At 33.6% G+C, this 15,681-nt stretch overlaps 1 protein-coding gene across 3 annotated transcripts; it reads left to right on the top strand.

Annotated features, from left to right (window-relative positions):
• The first annotated feature begins 1,633 nt into the window (after positions 1-1,633).
• LOC128179680 (steroid 17-alpha-hydroxylase/17,20 lyase-like) lies at positions 1,634-13,704 on the top strand. Of its 3 annotated transcripts, none has more exons than XM_052847187.1 (11): positions 1,634-1,770; positions 7,180-7,354; positions 7,524-7,601; positions 7,751-7,849; positions 9,253-9,346; positions 9,437-9,592; positions 10,291-10,502; positions 10,723-10,851; positions 10,953-11,057; positions 12,519-12,650; positions 12,923-13,704. In XM_052847187.1, the coding sequence occupies exons 2-11, from the start codon at positions 7,216-7,218 to the stop codon at positions 13,279-13,281; spliced, it is 1,503 nt and encodes a 500-aa protein (XP_052703147.1). In that variant the 5' UTR covers positions 1,634-1,770; positions 7,180-7,215; the 3' UTR covers positions 13,282-13,704. The 3 variants fall into 3 exon arrangements, with proteins under 3 accessions (XP_052703147.1, XP_052703146.1, XP_052703148.1); XM_052847186.1 differs by lacking the exon at positions 1,634-1,770 and adding an exon at positions 5,720-5,874; XM_052847188.1 differs by lacking the exon at positions 1,634-1,770 and having other exon boundaries at positions 7,224-7,354; positions 7,463-7,601.
• Positions 13,705-15,681: the final 1,977 nt, after the last annotated feature.

The following is a 15,681-nucleotide window of genomic DNA, read 5'->3' as shown; positions in this document are numbered from 1 at the left end:
ATAAATGTCACATATACACATTAAAATATTTATAAACATTCATAGTAAGTACAATGGCTTAGCGCATGCGTACCAATGATATCATGGATCAATCGGAAAACCTTTGCGAGTACGGTGCCTGCATCAAATTCTATGTAATAGACCGAGACTTTCTGAATGCTATCAAAAAAGGCGAAGGCGAAAGTGCGAAAGTGCGAAGGCGAGAGTGCGAAGTTGCGAAGGCGAGGGAGCGATAGTAGTATCGCTCCTTCGCCTTCGCACCTTCGCGCTTTCGCCTTCGCATCTTCGCGCTTCGCCGTCGCATCTTCGCACTTTCGCTCCTTCGCCGTCGCACTCTCGCACTTTCGCCTTCGCAACTTCGCACTCTCGCATCTTCGACCTAAAGGCGAAAGTGCGAAGGTCGAAGTGGCCCCATCGGAACACCATAGATATGTGAATTATTGTAAACTTATGGGCTGTGTTGTCTTAAGTTGTGTTTCTGAATATAAATAATATCGTAATTAATAATTTCATGATAAAGAAGTTATGGCTTTACTTTAATAAATATCACAATAATAATTTCAAAGTACTGTTAATTGACTTGATTTATCCACAGATTTCTTCAATTCGTTTCATAATGTCAATGGCTAAACTCTCATCATTAACATATTTACCATATAAGTCAGCAGGGTCATTAAAGTAATGTGCATTGCTAACAATGTTGCTGATCACAGCGTCACTAAGACCAGTTAATATGTTGACTGGTAACATAGTTGGGGAGTAGTTCTCTTTTTGTACCATTGCCATTCTCAGTTTTTCCAAAGGTGTACGAAGAATTTCCCTGTCCTCTGGGCTCATTGCTCTGTAAGGCCTGCTGTCATCACTATCATATTCCTCAGCCGCTGCCAGCTCAATGCTGTCGTCTTCCTCGGAGATAAAAATTTGGAAGTCTTTAGGATGCTCACATTGAAAAATACTGTTGTTTTAATTTATCAATTGTTGCTTCAAAAATCGATCAGTATCAATAGACTGGCATACTTTCGCATACAAGTACAAACAAATTTTGATGAGGAAAAACTGCATAATTGTTTATTGGTGACTTAATTATTGTACACCATTAATAAATGCAGGTAGTTGTACATTTTAAACATTCGTAAATAGCCACGATAGTAGAAATGCACAAATATACAAATACAGAAGTACAAGTTATGGATCATGTAATATTTTGTACACTATATGCATTCTGATGAGTGCCCTTAAAGAAAATTTCAAAGTCCCAAACCTGGGGTATCACGTGAAAAACGTACTTATAATATAATAGGACGTACCTCTCTTTTGAACTTGGACAATGGGTTATTTAAATAGGTTGATAAAACCCTCATAGGCAATGTTTTTGAAATGTGAGCATAGAAATAAAAGATCAGACATGATTTTTCAATATTTATTTCATTAATTCTGAAAAAAAATTTGAAAATGAGTTTCCAAAGAACAATTCAAAATGGTATTATAATATATTTCAATACGCTTTGTATACACTGAAACTTTTGTAGCCTGCAATGCCTTGTATCTCATTCACATCATTGGTTTGTCAATAAAGGTAAACAGATAGCTAATTTTGTATGCAAATTTATGCCGACGTCACAAAATCTAGTGGTCTCGACCTGTTCAACCAATGAAATTATATATTTTGGTAATCCTCGATTTGACGTTACAAACTTTACCCGACTCGATTTACGGAGACAGCCGAGCGTCTGGTTGAACAAGACTAGGCTGAGGTGGAGCTCCAATAAGGTGAATTTCTCTGTGCTTTATGTATATCTATTAATATCATTCACTATGGGCAGGTATATGTCAATTTGAGAGTTATTGCAAAGTTTGTGCTTATTATATACATGTAAATATATAACCGAGTGGTTAGAACAGTTGAAACTCTCTGCTGGGAGAGTGGGTTCCATAGGTCGTGAGTTCAAGCCCCGGCCGGGGCGGAAGTGGAGTTCCAATAAAGTGAGTTTCCCAGTGATGTATGTGTATCTATATCCCTCACTATGGACAGGTATATGTCAATTTGAGAGTTATTGCAATGTTTGTGCTTCTATGCAATGCGTATCGTTCCGATCCTCTCACATTGTCGTTTAACGGTATTTCACTTGTATCTCAGACGACCGTGTAGTGCGCGGCCAGCGCTCTGGGGACCGTTTGTCATTGAAAACAAGATTTTTGTCTTGCCTAGATTGATGAGTGGTTAGAGCGGGGTCAGCTTACTGCTAGGAGAGTGGGTTCTGTATGTCGTGAGATTAAATTACGATTTTTTACTAGTATTTTACATCTTCGCTCTGAAAATGGTGACAATCATTCTTTATATTCTACAAAAACTGTGGACCCGGCCAAATACCTCTAGGTTACCATCCACAAGAACCTCAGATAGAATCACAGGGGCCAAGCCCGTTTTAACATTAATTTCAATGTAACCATAAATACAGAAAGGGGTCGAACTTAGCTGCAGATCTGTAGCTCTCTGGTTGAAAAAATTCGGATAGACAAACCAGAGAGCTACAGTTCCAAGCGTTGTAAAAACCTCCGATTTACGCCGCCGTTTTTGTGTCGCTCGCTTCGGGAATTATATCCGACTTTAAAAGCATTCAACCGCCTAAAAAATTGGATTTATTAATTAAACATATAGTTTACCCTAACTCTGCTAACTTTGCTTTCCTTTCAATGGTTCATAACGGCCGTCGAACTCTGACCCGGATAAAAACTACCAGCTCGCTTCAGAAGCCTAATAAATCAATTAATTTTTAAAACACTCGCAATATGCATGCATTTTTCTGAAAAGTAATGTCTGAGGTACACTAATGCCAAATTTAAAGTTGATGGGTCTTAAAATAGCGGAGATATACGTCATTATTCTCTTGGAGTCGCCAGTTTATTTTTACTAGGACATTTACCGGTCCAGGGCCCACGATGGGATTTTGCCTATGACAACAGCAGTATTGCAACAAGTCAAGAAACATTCGCACCAATCTTTCACATCAAACGCACGCTACTTACATCCTTAAAGTCCGATTAAATTCTTTAAATACTCTCCAAACTGCCTGTTGAATGTTAGAAGTCTAGTAAAAAGCGAACTATTGAGGAAAGAAGTCGTTAAACTAACACAAATTTGTCTACATGTATAAACAAGTACATGTACGAATGATCTTAGAATGGTTTGGTCTCGCAGGGATACAGGTGATTATATTTGATTGGTTAGTTTCGATATTGAATTTCGAATATCGTATTTCAGATTTCGAATCTCGATTTAGCCTTCTGGGCTTTCGTATATATGCGATTTTAAGTTCAGATACGATCGATACTAGTAATCGAAATGTTTATTTAGCATACGTGACGCGCTGTTTGGCAAGAAAGTACTTATAAATACATTTTTTAAATCGATTTCCATTGAATATCATGAAAATAAAGCAAGTAATATCACATTGCAGTTCCACAAAATGTTTCCTTTTACCTCGTCAGTTCACTTCAGTGTAAATGGAATGTCGGATTTTGCAATCGATAATAGGCTATTTCATTTCTCCATAGATAGCAACCCAAGGAATATTGAGAATAAAAAGAGATTATATACAGGTTTCCAATATTTGAAATATTAGTTTTTAGCTCACCTGAGCTGAAAGCTCAAGTGAGCTTTTCTGATCACTCTATGTCCGGCGTCCGTCTGTCTGTCTGTAAACTTTTTACATTTTTGACTTCTTCTCCTGAACCACTTGGCCAAATTCAACCAAACTTGGCACAAAGCATTATTGGGTAAAGGGGATTCAAGTTAGTCAAAATAAAGGGCCACGCCCTATTGTAAAGGGAAATAATTAGGATTTATTGAAAATTTTAAAAAATCTTAATCTTAATCTTAAATTTTTAAAAAATTATTCTCAAAAACCATTTGGCCAGAAAATCTGATACTTGTGTGGAAGCATCCTCAGATAGTGTAGATTCAAGTTCAAGTTTGTTCAAATCTTGGTCCCCGGGGGTATGGTGGGGCCACAATGGGGGGTTATAGTTTTACATAGAAGTATATAGAGTTAATCTTTAAAAATCTTCTTCTCAAAAACCATTTGGCCAGAAAAGCTGATACTTGTGTGGAAGCATCCTCAGATAGTGTAAATTCAAGTTTGTTCAAATCATGGTCCCCAGGGGTAAGGTGGGGCCACAATGGGGGGGGGGGGGGTCGAAGTTTTACATAGGAGTATATAGAGTTAATCTTTAAAAATATATATCTCAAAACCCATATGGCCAGAAAAGCTGAAACTTGTGTGGAAGCATTCTCAGATAGTGTAAGTTCAAGTTTGTTCAAATCTTGTCCCTGGGGGTAAGGTGGGGCCACAATGGGGCGTCGAATTTTTACATAGGAGTATATAGAGTTAGTCTTTAAAATCTTCTTCTCAATAACCATTTGGCCAGAAAAGCTGAAACTTGTGTGGAAGCATCCTCAGATAGTGTAGATTCAAGTTTGTTCAAATCATGGTCCCCGGGGTTAGGTGGGGCCACAATGGGGGGGGGGGGGGGTCAAAGTTATACATTGGAGTATATAGAGTTAAACTTTCAAAATTTATATCTCAAAAATCATAAGGCCAAATATGCTGCTTCTTGTGTGAAAGCATCCACAGATGGTGTAGATTTAAGTTTGTTCAAATCATGGTCCCTGGGGGTAAGGTGGGGCCACAATGGGGGGTCAAATTTTTACATAGGAATATAAAGTGAAATTTTATTTTAAATCTTCTGCACAGAACAAGACTGGCCAGAAAAGCTGTTACTTGTGTAGCAAAATCATATTTTTCAGGAGTAGGATGGAGCCACATGGGGTGGAGGGTCCAATTTTACAAAAGAAAACAGTTTAAATTCACCAAAGTTCAAATGTTATAATATATGGTTTAACTTATATGCAAGCATTTTGACATATTTTTGATTTTTTAAAATTGTTTAGACTTTGGCCTCTGGACAGTTCTTGGGCTGACACAAGTTTGATGCAGGTTTATATCCCAGTTGATTTTGATCTTCTTGAGAACTGTAATGCTTAATATGTGAAATGACTATACTGTGACAAAGGGGATCAATGATAAACAGAATATCCTGGGAAAAAATTGAATTTTTTATATACAGGATCTGTTAGACTACATTTTCAATATTGTTTTTTGTATATTATTCCGTAAAGCTGATTTTATAATGTCTATTGTTGCTCAGGTGAGCAATGTGACCCATGGGCCTCTTGTTTAACGATACTAAGTACTCGTGTTGGTAAGAGGCATTATTTCTTTCATTGAAAGTACTCTATACTAATGAGTTTAGTATACTAGTATGACAAATAATTTTACCATGGTGATACATTATCACAAAAACGTGTGCCCAAAGTACTTGTTAAGTACTTGTTACATGTTAGTTATGCATCATTTTGCAAGTGGTAAAAATGTGTTTTATTTCTTTTTTATTATAATTGACCTGAAAGACACTGAAAACCAAGTACAAATATCTTATTTCAAACCAATATAACCAATATAAATTTCATTGTCCACAGTCACTCAAAAGCATGTATGGTCAGTTCGCGGATTCGTCTTTGGAATATTTGAAACAATGTTTTTTTTTGGTTTTTTTTTTTTTGCTTGTCAAGATGTTTTGGACGAATCTGCCCCCCCCCCCCTACCTTCAAAAACGATGCTACGTGCCTGTACACACAAACTCTGAATATTTCTTATCAACTGTTGGTGTACATGTACTCGATTTTCAGCTAAATTAGGTTAATGCTCTAGATTTATTCTGCGCATGCACTTTCAGCAAAAAACCCCTCTCTCAACTGTTTTTGAGGCCTTGTGCAAACGGTATTTTGAGGCGAAGGTTTCATTTAGAGATAAGGTAGGTACACACGAACTCCTGTCATGAAATTTGGCTTCAAGATGGCGAGAAAATCGTGACTATTTTAGACAACATTGATCTCTTTTAACAGAAGAACTCTGTATAAGTACATGTATATGTGATAACAATCGAACTTTAAAGTTGAAATTTTGGAGTTTTTTTTATTTCATCTGTAATTCTTTATAGCTGAAAATATCATTTCTAAAAATTTTAAACTTAGTACATGTAGTACTGATGCGTAATTTGTTAATTAGCTTCCAAAAAAACTCTTTACTTTTACGATTATATTATGTACGGTGGCCTTTTGGGGTTAGAAATACATATGTTAATTGTTATCTTATATGTTGCGCTGTGAAGGGTTAAATTCGAGTACCGTTTTGATTTTTAAAAAAAAATCTATGTTCACATTATTAATAAATACAAGAAGAAGGTGTGGTATTCGGGACAGATCCGGTTCAAGGCTGAAATCAATCATGTAATTTATGAACAAATGTATATTATCGTTACAAACCACGACAAATATCTTTTATGTCACCCAATCTTGCAGCTGTTCGTGGTTACACAAGAAGAAATTATATCTTTAACCTCTTGAAATATTGACCAATGTGATTTTAAAAAGCATTGTGCAATGCAAAAAGCAATGTTCAGTGCGAAAACGAATTGTTCAGTGCAAGAAAACAATTTTCAATGCAAAAAACAATGGCTAATCTGAAAAAAGCGTAAAGCAATCGTTGTAGATAATACATACAGAAAGATACACGTGTTTGCTAAATTTAAAATTCATATAAAAAGGTTCCGATCACAATAGACAATTATTTTATAACCTGCCTAATATTTAAAATATAATTGATTAAGATATTATCTAAAAATTCAAACGACATGCTTGATGAAAAAATGAAATATTTTTTCTTCAGAAATTATAGTATTACAGTATTTTAAATTATTTTTTATCAATAGATATGAGTATCAAATATAAGTTTGGTTGAACGTTACAAAGAGCGCATAATCAACCAAAAATTTTAACGATTTCCGATCCTCAGCCATGTTCAGTAACTCTAAATTATCCGGATGTATTTTTTATTCGTACCATAAATCTGCCTTTCATACAGACAAATTTAATTAGTCTTCTAGTTTTAATCTAACTTATTATCAGTTATTCAGTGACATGCTTGGCTTAATGGATTCACTAAGATTTACTACATAATTATAGGTAAAGCCGCCGATATAACTTTGTCCAGCTGAGGTAATTTATACAAAAATGTATGTATTTCTTACTAAAAGGAGTTGGGGGTTTTTTTCTTGTAGAATAACTCACAAAAAGAGGAATTAAAGTAGCCAATCATGTTGAAGTTGTCCATCAACATCCAGACCATTTTGGTGGGAATGGGCATTGGTCTTTTTGTGTACTACGTCATCAAACGGATGCGGTATCGTCTGCCACCTGGACCATGGTGTATCCCACTTATTGGGCATTATAAGAGTAACGATGTGTTTAATTTCACTTAGAGAGATAAGTTTTTTTTTCATAATAAATCTCAACGTTAACTATTATAAGCTCCATGTACTTTTTTATTTGTATATAAAATAGAGGACGTTTAGAATCATGAATAACAAACTAGCGTTAAAACCACTGCAGTTTCGTTTCCTAGTTTATACGTCGCCTGAGATTCACTTAAAAACCGCAGCGCTTGCAAAGGAATACGGCCCTATAGTCCGGCTGTCTGTTGGTGTGTATAAAATCCCACACTCACAAATATGCACACTCGCACGCACACACCTACAAACGCCTGTGATTATGAACTGTTTCACGAATGGCATGGATTAATATCGATAAAATCTCTGAATTACAAATGTATTCTTTATATTTATTGGAAAGGTCCCCAAACCTGGGTTGTTCTAAATGACATCAACTCTGTGCTGGAAGCAATGGTAAAGAAAAAGGCCGAGTTTGCTGGAAGACCACAGATTACATCAGGTATACGTGACAGTTGTATCATGAGTGAAATCAAGATCCTCCTTTTTTAATGCATGGGTTTCTTTTACATTAAACAATACATTATTAGTTATATATAATAGATTATCTTTTGCTTTACAAGTTTTTATTTCTACATAAGAAATTACATATGGTACTTTTATGACATACATGTATAACTAAACTTCGGGTAAAGGATGATATCCCTTAACAAATGAAAACAGCCCCTTTTATGCAATTAAGTATAGGAGATCTACCAAGCTTCCGATTATCTTAAAGAAAAGAGTGAATAAATGTGACATATTCTGGTTTGTGTTTGTAGCTTGGATAGTTTTTTTTAATGTTAAGGTTGACACATTATCAATGATTATGCACACCCTGTAACAGTGAATTTCGTTCTGGTTTGTGAACTTGTACTTTCAGTGAATGAAAATGAATAGAATGGTTGGACTTTGGTGGAATATACGAAATGTATATGAAGCATTTATTATCGTTTTACTAACAGCGTTACAGTTTGGTTTGCTTGTCGAGGCGTGCTTAAATTTTGCAGGGCTGGGTTTTACAAAACTATCGTAAGACCTATAATAAGACATACTAGTATCTTAAGATTGTCATAAGATCTGACTTATGGTAGTCATAAGATTTATCACTTATGATTCACGAGGCAATCTTAAAAGTTACATTGTAGAAATCTTAAGACAATTTTAAGTCACACTTCAGGCTTGCATATACTTATTTTTTTGTAAATTATAAAAAAGAACTAAGGTTACGTGGGGGATGTTTAATTTTTGCTTATACTAATTTTAAATTTTTAGATAGTTTATTTGAGTTACAAATATTAATGAGTTTTATGCTCTGACATGATAATTGATTTTGCACCCACTGAAATCTATGTCACGTGACACACATGTGTACTAGAATTTTAATGACCGGAGCAGAATATCTACTAAGATTAATGTAAACAGTGTATCCTTACCATAAATAATGATTCATATCTCCCATATGTTTGGTTCTTTTGGGTAGAAATAGGATTCTATATGAGTAAACATATCAAAAATTAAGTACCTGCAAAATAAAGAGAAATTCCTAAAAAAAAAATTTACCGGGGATTGTATTTCACACCATCCTTTAGAGAAATGTACAGGAAATATTATCTTCTCTATAATCTTTAATTTTGATTGTATTTGCTAATTGAATACATTGGAATTTAGAGTATTACTTTTTTTAGTTAAAAAATTACATCACAGCATGCAATCATGAAATATTGGGGTAAAAATAATTATACAAAAAGGAAATATATCAGAGAAAGGGTGCATGGAATTGTGCTATAACTTGTGACTTTTTAAAAAATATTCTTTAAAGCCAATGTAAATAGTATAAAACAAATGTCAAAACTGTCATTTCAGGTGATGTGTTTACAGAAGGAGGAAAGGATATCGCCCTGGGTAATTATTCAGCTTCCTGGAAATTCCATAGGAAAATAGCCGGAAAGGCCCTAAGGTCAGTTGCACCGGTACTTTTTTCATATCATGAATATTGACTTAAAAATGATTACTAATTTTACTTTATTCAACTACAATCAATTTCTAGGAATTATCTTCAGGGGGATTTATTGGAAAACATGATTCAAGACAACATGAATAAATTTTTGGACAAGATGGCCAAAGAGAAAGGACCGTTCGTTTTCAAAGAATACGCGGATCTGATAATTTTTCATCAACTGTACACAATATGTTTTGGAGAAAAGTAAGACTCCTAAAACCCTTTGCTTCGACACAAACAGAAAAAAAACCTTTTCATTCTATATATATTTTCGGTAAAAAAAAAATTACAACTGGATGACAATGCCTGCATAAATAACAACCAACCAAAATGTCGATCCAACAACTTTTTATAATACACATATCAACTTATAATAATGTCATTTTAGCATATTGGCATTTTAATAGAATTCCTTGTAAAATGTTGTATAACATATGTTTTTAGTGTTTAATATAATGACAATGTTAGTCCAAAAATTATCCAACGTAACAGATAATTTAAGTTCCTGTAGAACATACTTCATGTCTTTATCTGTATTGATTAAAATGGTTAAAATACTTAAATGCAAAAGGATGTTCAACATTGAAATTAACCAATTTTCCATAAGCCTCTCGCCGATGTATTTCTTTCTATCGTTTGAGATAATCTGGACTGTTTTAGCAAGATAACTTGCATAACTTTTACCAAGCAGAAAGAGCGAAGAAAAATTATAGATATCATTTTGAAAATATCTTTCTTTAAATTACAAAGAATTTTCACATCGGTAGAAGAATGTCTTTATTTACTTTAAAGTCAATTGTGTTAAAAGGTCCATGAACTAAAATCGTATATATAATGATTTTATAAAGGAAAAAAAAATAGACAAAATTATGACCTTTTTATATATTTTTTATTTCCATAAGACGTCCTGTAGATGACCCGGAGGTGAAAAGATTTATCAAATTAGACAATGATCTGCTGGAGAAATTTGGTTCAGGTTTCTTTGAGGACCTATTTCCCTATTTAAAAAACATCTTTACGACGGCTAAATGGAAGAAATTGCTTGTGTTGACAGAAGATATACTGAACGTCCTCCGAAAGAAACTCAAAGAACACGAAGAAACTTTCCAGCCAGGTGACAAATCATAAGTCTCTACCACATTCCTTAATCCCTCTCCAAACCCCAATCCCTCACCCCAATAAAAAAACCGAAATGTAGTTGTATAAATAATATAATTAAAAATATATATTTAAAAAAAATTAGATTTCACTTGCATTGGCCTGAATGAAAATATATCATATTTACATATACATCCACACGAAACTCTGCATTAAGATTTCAGTATCAATTACAGGAGTCAACAGGGACTTTATAGACAGCATGCTGATCGCCAAACAGGAAGCGAAGGATGAGGGCAATGAGGCGGCCCTGGAGATCTTGGATGACACGCACCTGGTTCAGACAATATCTGATATCTTCTTTGGTTCGTTGTTTTATTATTTTTAATCTTTGTTTATGAGTTTTCTTTAGAAGGATTTTTATCATAACTTATACTTGGATTAATTTTTAAATTGTTTTCTTTAGCGGGGGTAGATACAACTCGTTACACAATGGACTGGTTCGTTTATTTCATGACACGATTTCCGGAAACCCAAGCAAAATGTCAGGAGGAAATTGACAGAGTTGTTGGTAAATAATGGTTATAATACATATTGTATATACATAGTGTAAAAGACTGAAGTGGTATCTTTATTACAATGCAGTGAATATAAAAAGTTACATTTTAAAAAAAAATTCAAGATACTGTATAAATTATATTTCATGACATGTGGTGATAACGAACAATGTTCAAAATCAAAACTATAAAACAGGAGCAGAGAGAACACAGACCTTTAAAAAAATTTGAGGTACCGGTAGAATCTGTTGTCGGTAATGTATGCATATCGTAATATGTCTGCATCTATATGCATATATGATACTAGACTTTGACCTGTTCTGGCACGGGTTGACATTGCATGTGATATCGGGACGAAATAGATACATCGACACACCATATATTGTTGATCTTCTCCACAGTTAAAATGCTTCCCATATATACCCGTTATGTAGCAGAAAATTGCAGAATCGCTTCAAAACGATTTTGGAGAAAATAAAGTTGCATTGAAAAAAAAACCCAGTCAAATTATTCATTACAAACCATTTTGGGCTGTAAATAGCTTTCATCGGAAAGTCTAATTCTATTATTGCAGAATTCAACATTTTTTCAACAACTTTTTTTACTTGCTTCAAATTTACACAACGTGTTGAAACATTCGAAACCCTCAGGATATTTTTTTATAGTAAATGCACTGTGTTAGAGTTATCTCCCATATTTTGTTTGATGATTCAAGCATTTGTATTATGGTTTCTGAGTTTATTCATGCAAATGTGATATTGTAAAAACATAAACTAAAGAGTCTCTCGTAATTTAGCCTGAATGTAATGCGCATGTGCAAGATTGTAAAATCCAAAAAATTCAGATGATTTCCGGAATTTTTTAAGGAAATTTCCTTGATTATTAATTAGCGAAGCTTGAATAAGATAAAATAAAAGCAAATTGGTAATCTTCAAGTACCAATGATGTTTGAAATATATGAAACAAAAGATAGTACTCCTCAGATATATCGGTATTAAAGCCCGAAAATTCGAGTCTATTATTTTAATACATTAGTATTGATGCATATATAGTGTAAAACATTGAAGGAGTCTTTAGATTACATGTCGAAGAATATAATGAGTGACATGTATGGGACTATGTCTTGTCATCTTTTAGAAGGTTGAATAATTTCGGCATTTACGTTACTCTCCACCACAGAACACACGCTGTGCTTTTATATTGTGAATATCTTTTGAATGAAAAGATCAATGCTTCAGCAAATTATGATATAAAAATTACCAAATTTTTAGATTCTTTAATTGTGGTATAATGTTGAAACATGTAGGGCATCAATTTTCTGAAAAAAAAATCTAATCGAAGTTCACACTATTTAAGTATATTGCGTGCAACTCAAAATTTGCCATTTTATGATGACAGTACATGTAAAATTATAGAATTGAAAGTAAATTATGTAACACATAAAAAGTAATATAAAGCTTTGTAAACTTCTGTAGGATCGAGGCAACTTTCAATGAAGGACAGAGGCAATTTAGATTACACCGAGGCCTGTATATTTGAGACGATGCGACTTTCAAATTTTATTGGTTTTGGGATTCCACACATGACAGTCTGCGATTCACAAGTTGGTGAGAAAGAATTAATCTTTTACATTTGAATTCTATTATTTTTTTTATATATCGAATTATCTAAGATCTGGAAACAATTTTGATCAATTATGTAGGCATATCTGTTTATTTTCATGATCAACATTTCGAATTTTTTTGATAAAGGGATCTTTTGAAATAAAGATGTTTGTTTTCTAATAATGTGAATTCCATTTTAAATTTTTCAGCTAAAATTAAACGCAATACTTTGAAATTTCAAAACACGCAATAAAGCATTTTCTATTCTAATTCAGGGGGATACGATGTCCCAAAAGGCACCACTGTACTGATCAATTACTGGGCGCTTAACCATGACCCTAAACAATGGAAGGACCCAGAACAATTTGACCCACATCGCTTTCTCGATGAAAACGGCAAAATGAAACCCGCCAAACCAGACAGTTGGCTTCCCTTTTCTGCCGGACACCGAGTTTGTTTAGGAGAAAGTTTGGCCAAACCAGAACTCCTACTGATGAGTGCCAATCTTCTGCAACGATTTGAAATAAGTCTCCCAGAGGGCGTGAAGCCAAATTTAGAGTGTCATATGCAGGGGTTTGGTGTAGAACTGCCATCTGATTACAAAATCGTGGTTAAAGAAAGAGCCGGAAGATGAAACCTGGTTATGGACCAGTTATTGTAATATTGATCTTGCAATTAAAAATTAATTTCGAAAAATTGTTAATTAATTATAGTTGATGTAAATGGATTTATGAGATAGTTATGATATCAATACTGGTGTAATACTGGTCAACCCATGATAAAATTATTTGTATCATCTTTTCACATAGTTTCTTTTAACGTTAGGTCATAAGACTTACCTAGATATAAGAAGACCAAGAAACTTCTGAAATGATTATATATATAATACGTATACCAATCATAATTTGTGGGTCCACTCTCTTACAAAGTTATATCCTCTTAACATGACATCATCAACTTTTGAAAGTAGAGATATGTCAAAGTTGTACATGTATATGATTTGCAGGATGTCGGATGATGATTATTACATATGCAATACATGTATTTTCAAAAGAAATGTGTTTGTAGCGTCTTTCATTATGTTCCTTTTCAGTGATCTACAAACGGATCCTTTTTTGTTGATATAATTTCAACTTAATTTGAAAAACGCTAAAACGACCACTACTGTCTGGAATATATAAATGTACTTAAGGCTCATTTTCTTTGAACAATTGTTTAAAAATTTTAAGTTCAACAATTCATTTTAAACATACTTCTCTTTATTATTTGAGTTTCTAACAACGATCGATTTTTATAGAATATTCCTTAAATAGATACGTTAAAATCCTTTTCTATATGATCGTATTCGATCAAATATTGAAAGCATGCAATTTAATAGTGATGTTCTCCTTCGTTTTTGCTCAACCGAACAAAGTATTTCTAGAAGTTTTTTTTTAAAAAAAAACACCAACAATCACAGAATTCTATGAATGATAGAAGCAAATCGGTTTACACCGAGGCCTGTATGTTTGAATCAATGAGATTTTCGATTGTTGTAGGCAAAGGGGTCCAATACATGACAATGTCTTTTTTTTTCATGATGTTTGTCACATTGGCGTAAAGATAATTATATCTAATCGTACAATTGCTGAAAAATAAATAAATATAAGTGAAAAGGATATTATGAAGTAATCAGATACAGTCGGGCGTGAAGCCCTATGTTCAAATAGGGTCGGGCGCGATTAAATCTATCATAAAGTCCTTCGGGCTTAATTGGATTTGATCACTGCCGCCCATACATGATCACCCCATAATACCCAAAGACTAATTCCTTGTTTCCTGATTAAAACATCAAGGGAACATTGAATAAAGCATACTTACTTAAATTACGAAATTAATTAAGAGTAATATTAAGGCCATCATTGTTCAGAAATTGTACAACTATTATTGCAATTTGACAAAAAATTGAATACGTTATGTATTTCATTTTCTTTGATAAAGATATTCATTGTTGAAAAATGAATAAAATGCTAATGAATTCAATGAGGTAAGATAACGTTTTTAATACTTTTTTTTCCAACTTCGACTTTCGTATTATTTGCCCTAAATCAAAGAGAAAGTGGTATACTCTCAAGTGTTTTTACCAATTGTCCCTTGTCTAAGGCTAGTACGTGCGCGCTATATAGAGGCTTGAGTTTAAAAATGAGAGAGAGAGAGAGAGAGAGATTTACATTTATACATGCCAGTGAGAGTGGAGTTCAACTTCGACACACACACACACACACACACACACACACACACACACATATATATATATATATATATATATATATATATATATATATATATATATATATATATATATATATATATATATATATATATAGATATATAAAGGTTTTCAGTAGACGATAATACAATATATTTATTTAATCCATTTCTCTCAAATTTAATCCAGAGCGCTTTCGGCTCAACGATGGTCATTTCTACAGAGAAATTGAGGAGTGTGAAGTCAGTAAAACCATGAACAAAATTAAACGATTCACTAAAAAATTTGAAAATCATTTGACTGAAAAATAAATGGATTATCTGCTCAACTTTGAAACAAAGAATAGTAATTTTTTTGGACTTCCTAAAATTCACAAGTCAAAGGAACTGAAAGACGGGATAGAAAAAATAAATTCGAGTTATATCAAATTACCACAACCTACTCAGACCAATAGTTGCCGATTCCTCTTGTCCTAAGTAACCTGATTGATCTCATTCTAAAGCCACTATGTAATACAATACCCAGTTTTATCCGCGACGATATGGACTTTCTAAATCATTTACCAAAAACCGTGGAAAACAACACCACTTTAGTAAGCTTTGATGTCACTAGTCTCTATACGAACATTCCGCACAACTTAGGGCTAGAAGCAATTTCTTTCTGGATGGACAAGCAAGGTCACCAAATTGACCAAAGATTTCCAAAAGAGTTTATATTGGAAGGATTACAACTTATTCTTGAAAACAATCATTTCTTTTTTGACGATAAATACTATTTACAAATCAA

Source organism: Crassostrea angulata, chromosome 4 (assembly GCF_025612915.1).
Source record: "Crassostrea angulata isolate pt1a10 chromosome 4, ASM2561291v2, whole genome shotgun sequence".
NCBI classification, from domain to species: Eukaryota; Metazoa; Mollusca; class Bivalvia; order Ostreida; family Ostreidae; genus Magallana; species Magallana angulata.
Note: the sequence above shows the minus strand (reverse complement) of the source record. Positions and strands in the feature narration are given on the sequence as shown.

Excerpts from the sequence above, each read along its gene's own strand:
- LOC128179680 (XM_052847187.1), top strand. The coding sequence starts at position 7,216 with ATGTTGAAGTTGTCCATCAACATCCAGACCATTTTGGTGGGAATGGGC. Across the intron at positions 7,850-9,252 it reads AAGACCACAGATTACATCAG|GTGATGTGTTTACAGAAGGA; the intron begins GTATACGTGACA and ends CTGTCATTTCAG. Across the intron at positions 12,651-12,922 it reads AGTCTGCGATTCACAAGTTG|GGGGATACGATGTCCCAAAA; the intron begins GTGAGAAAGAAT and ends ATTCTAATTCAG.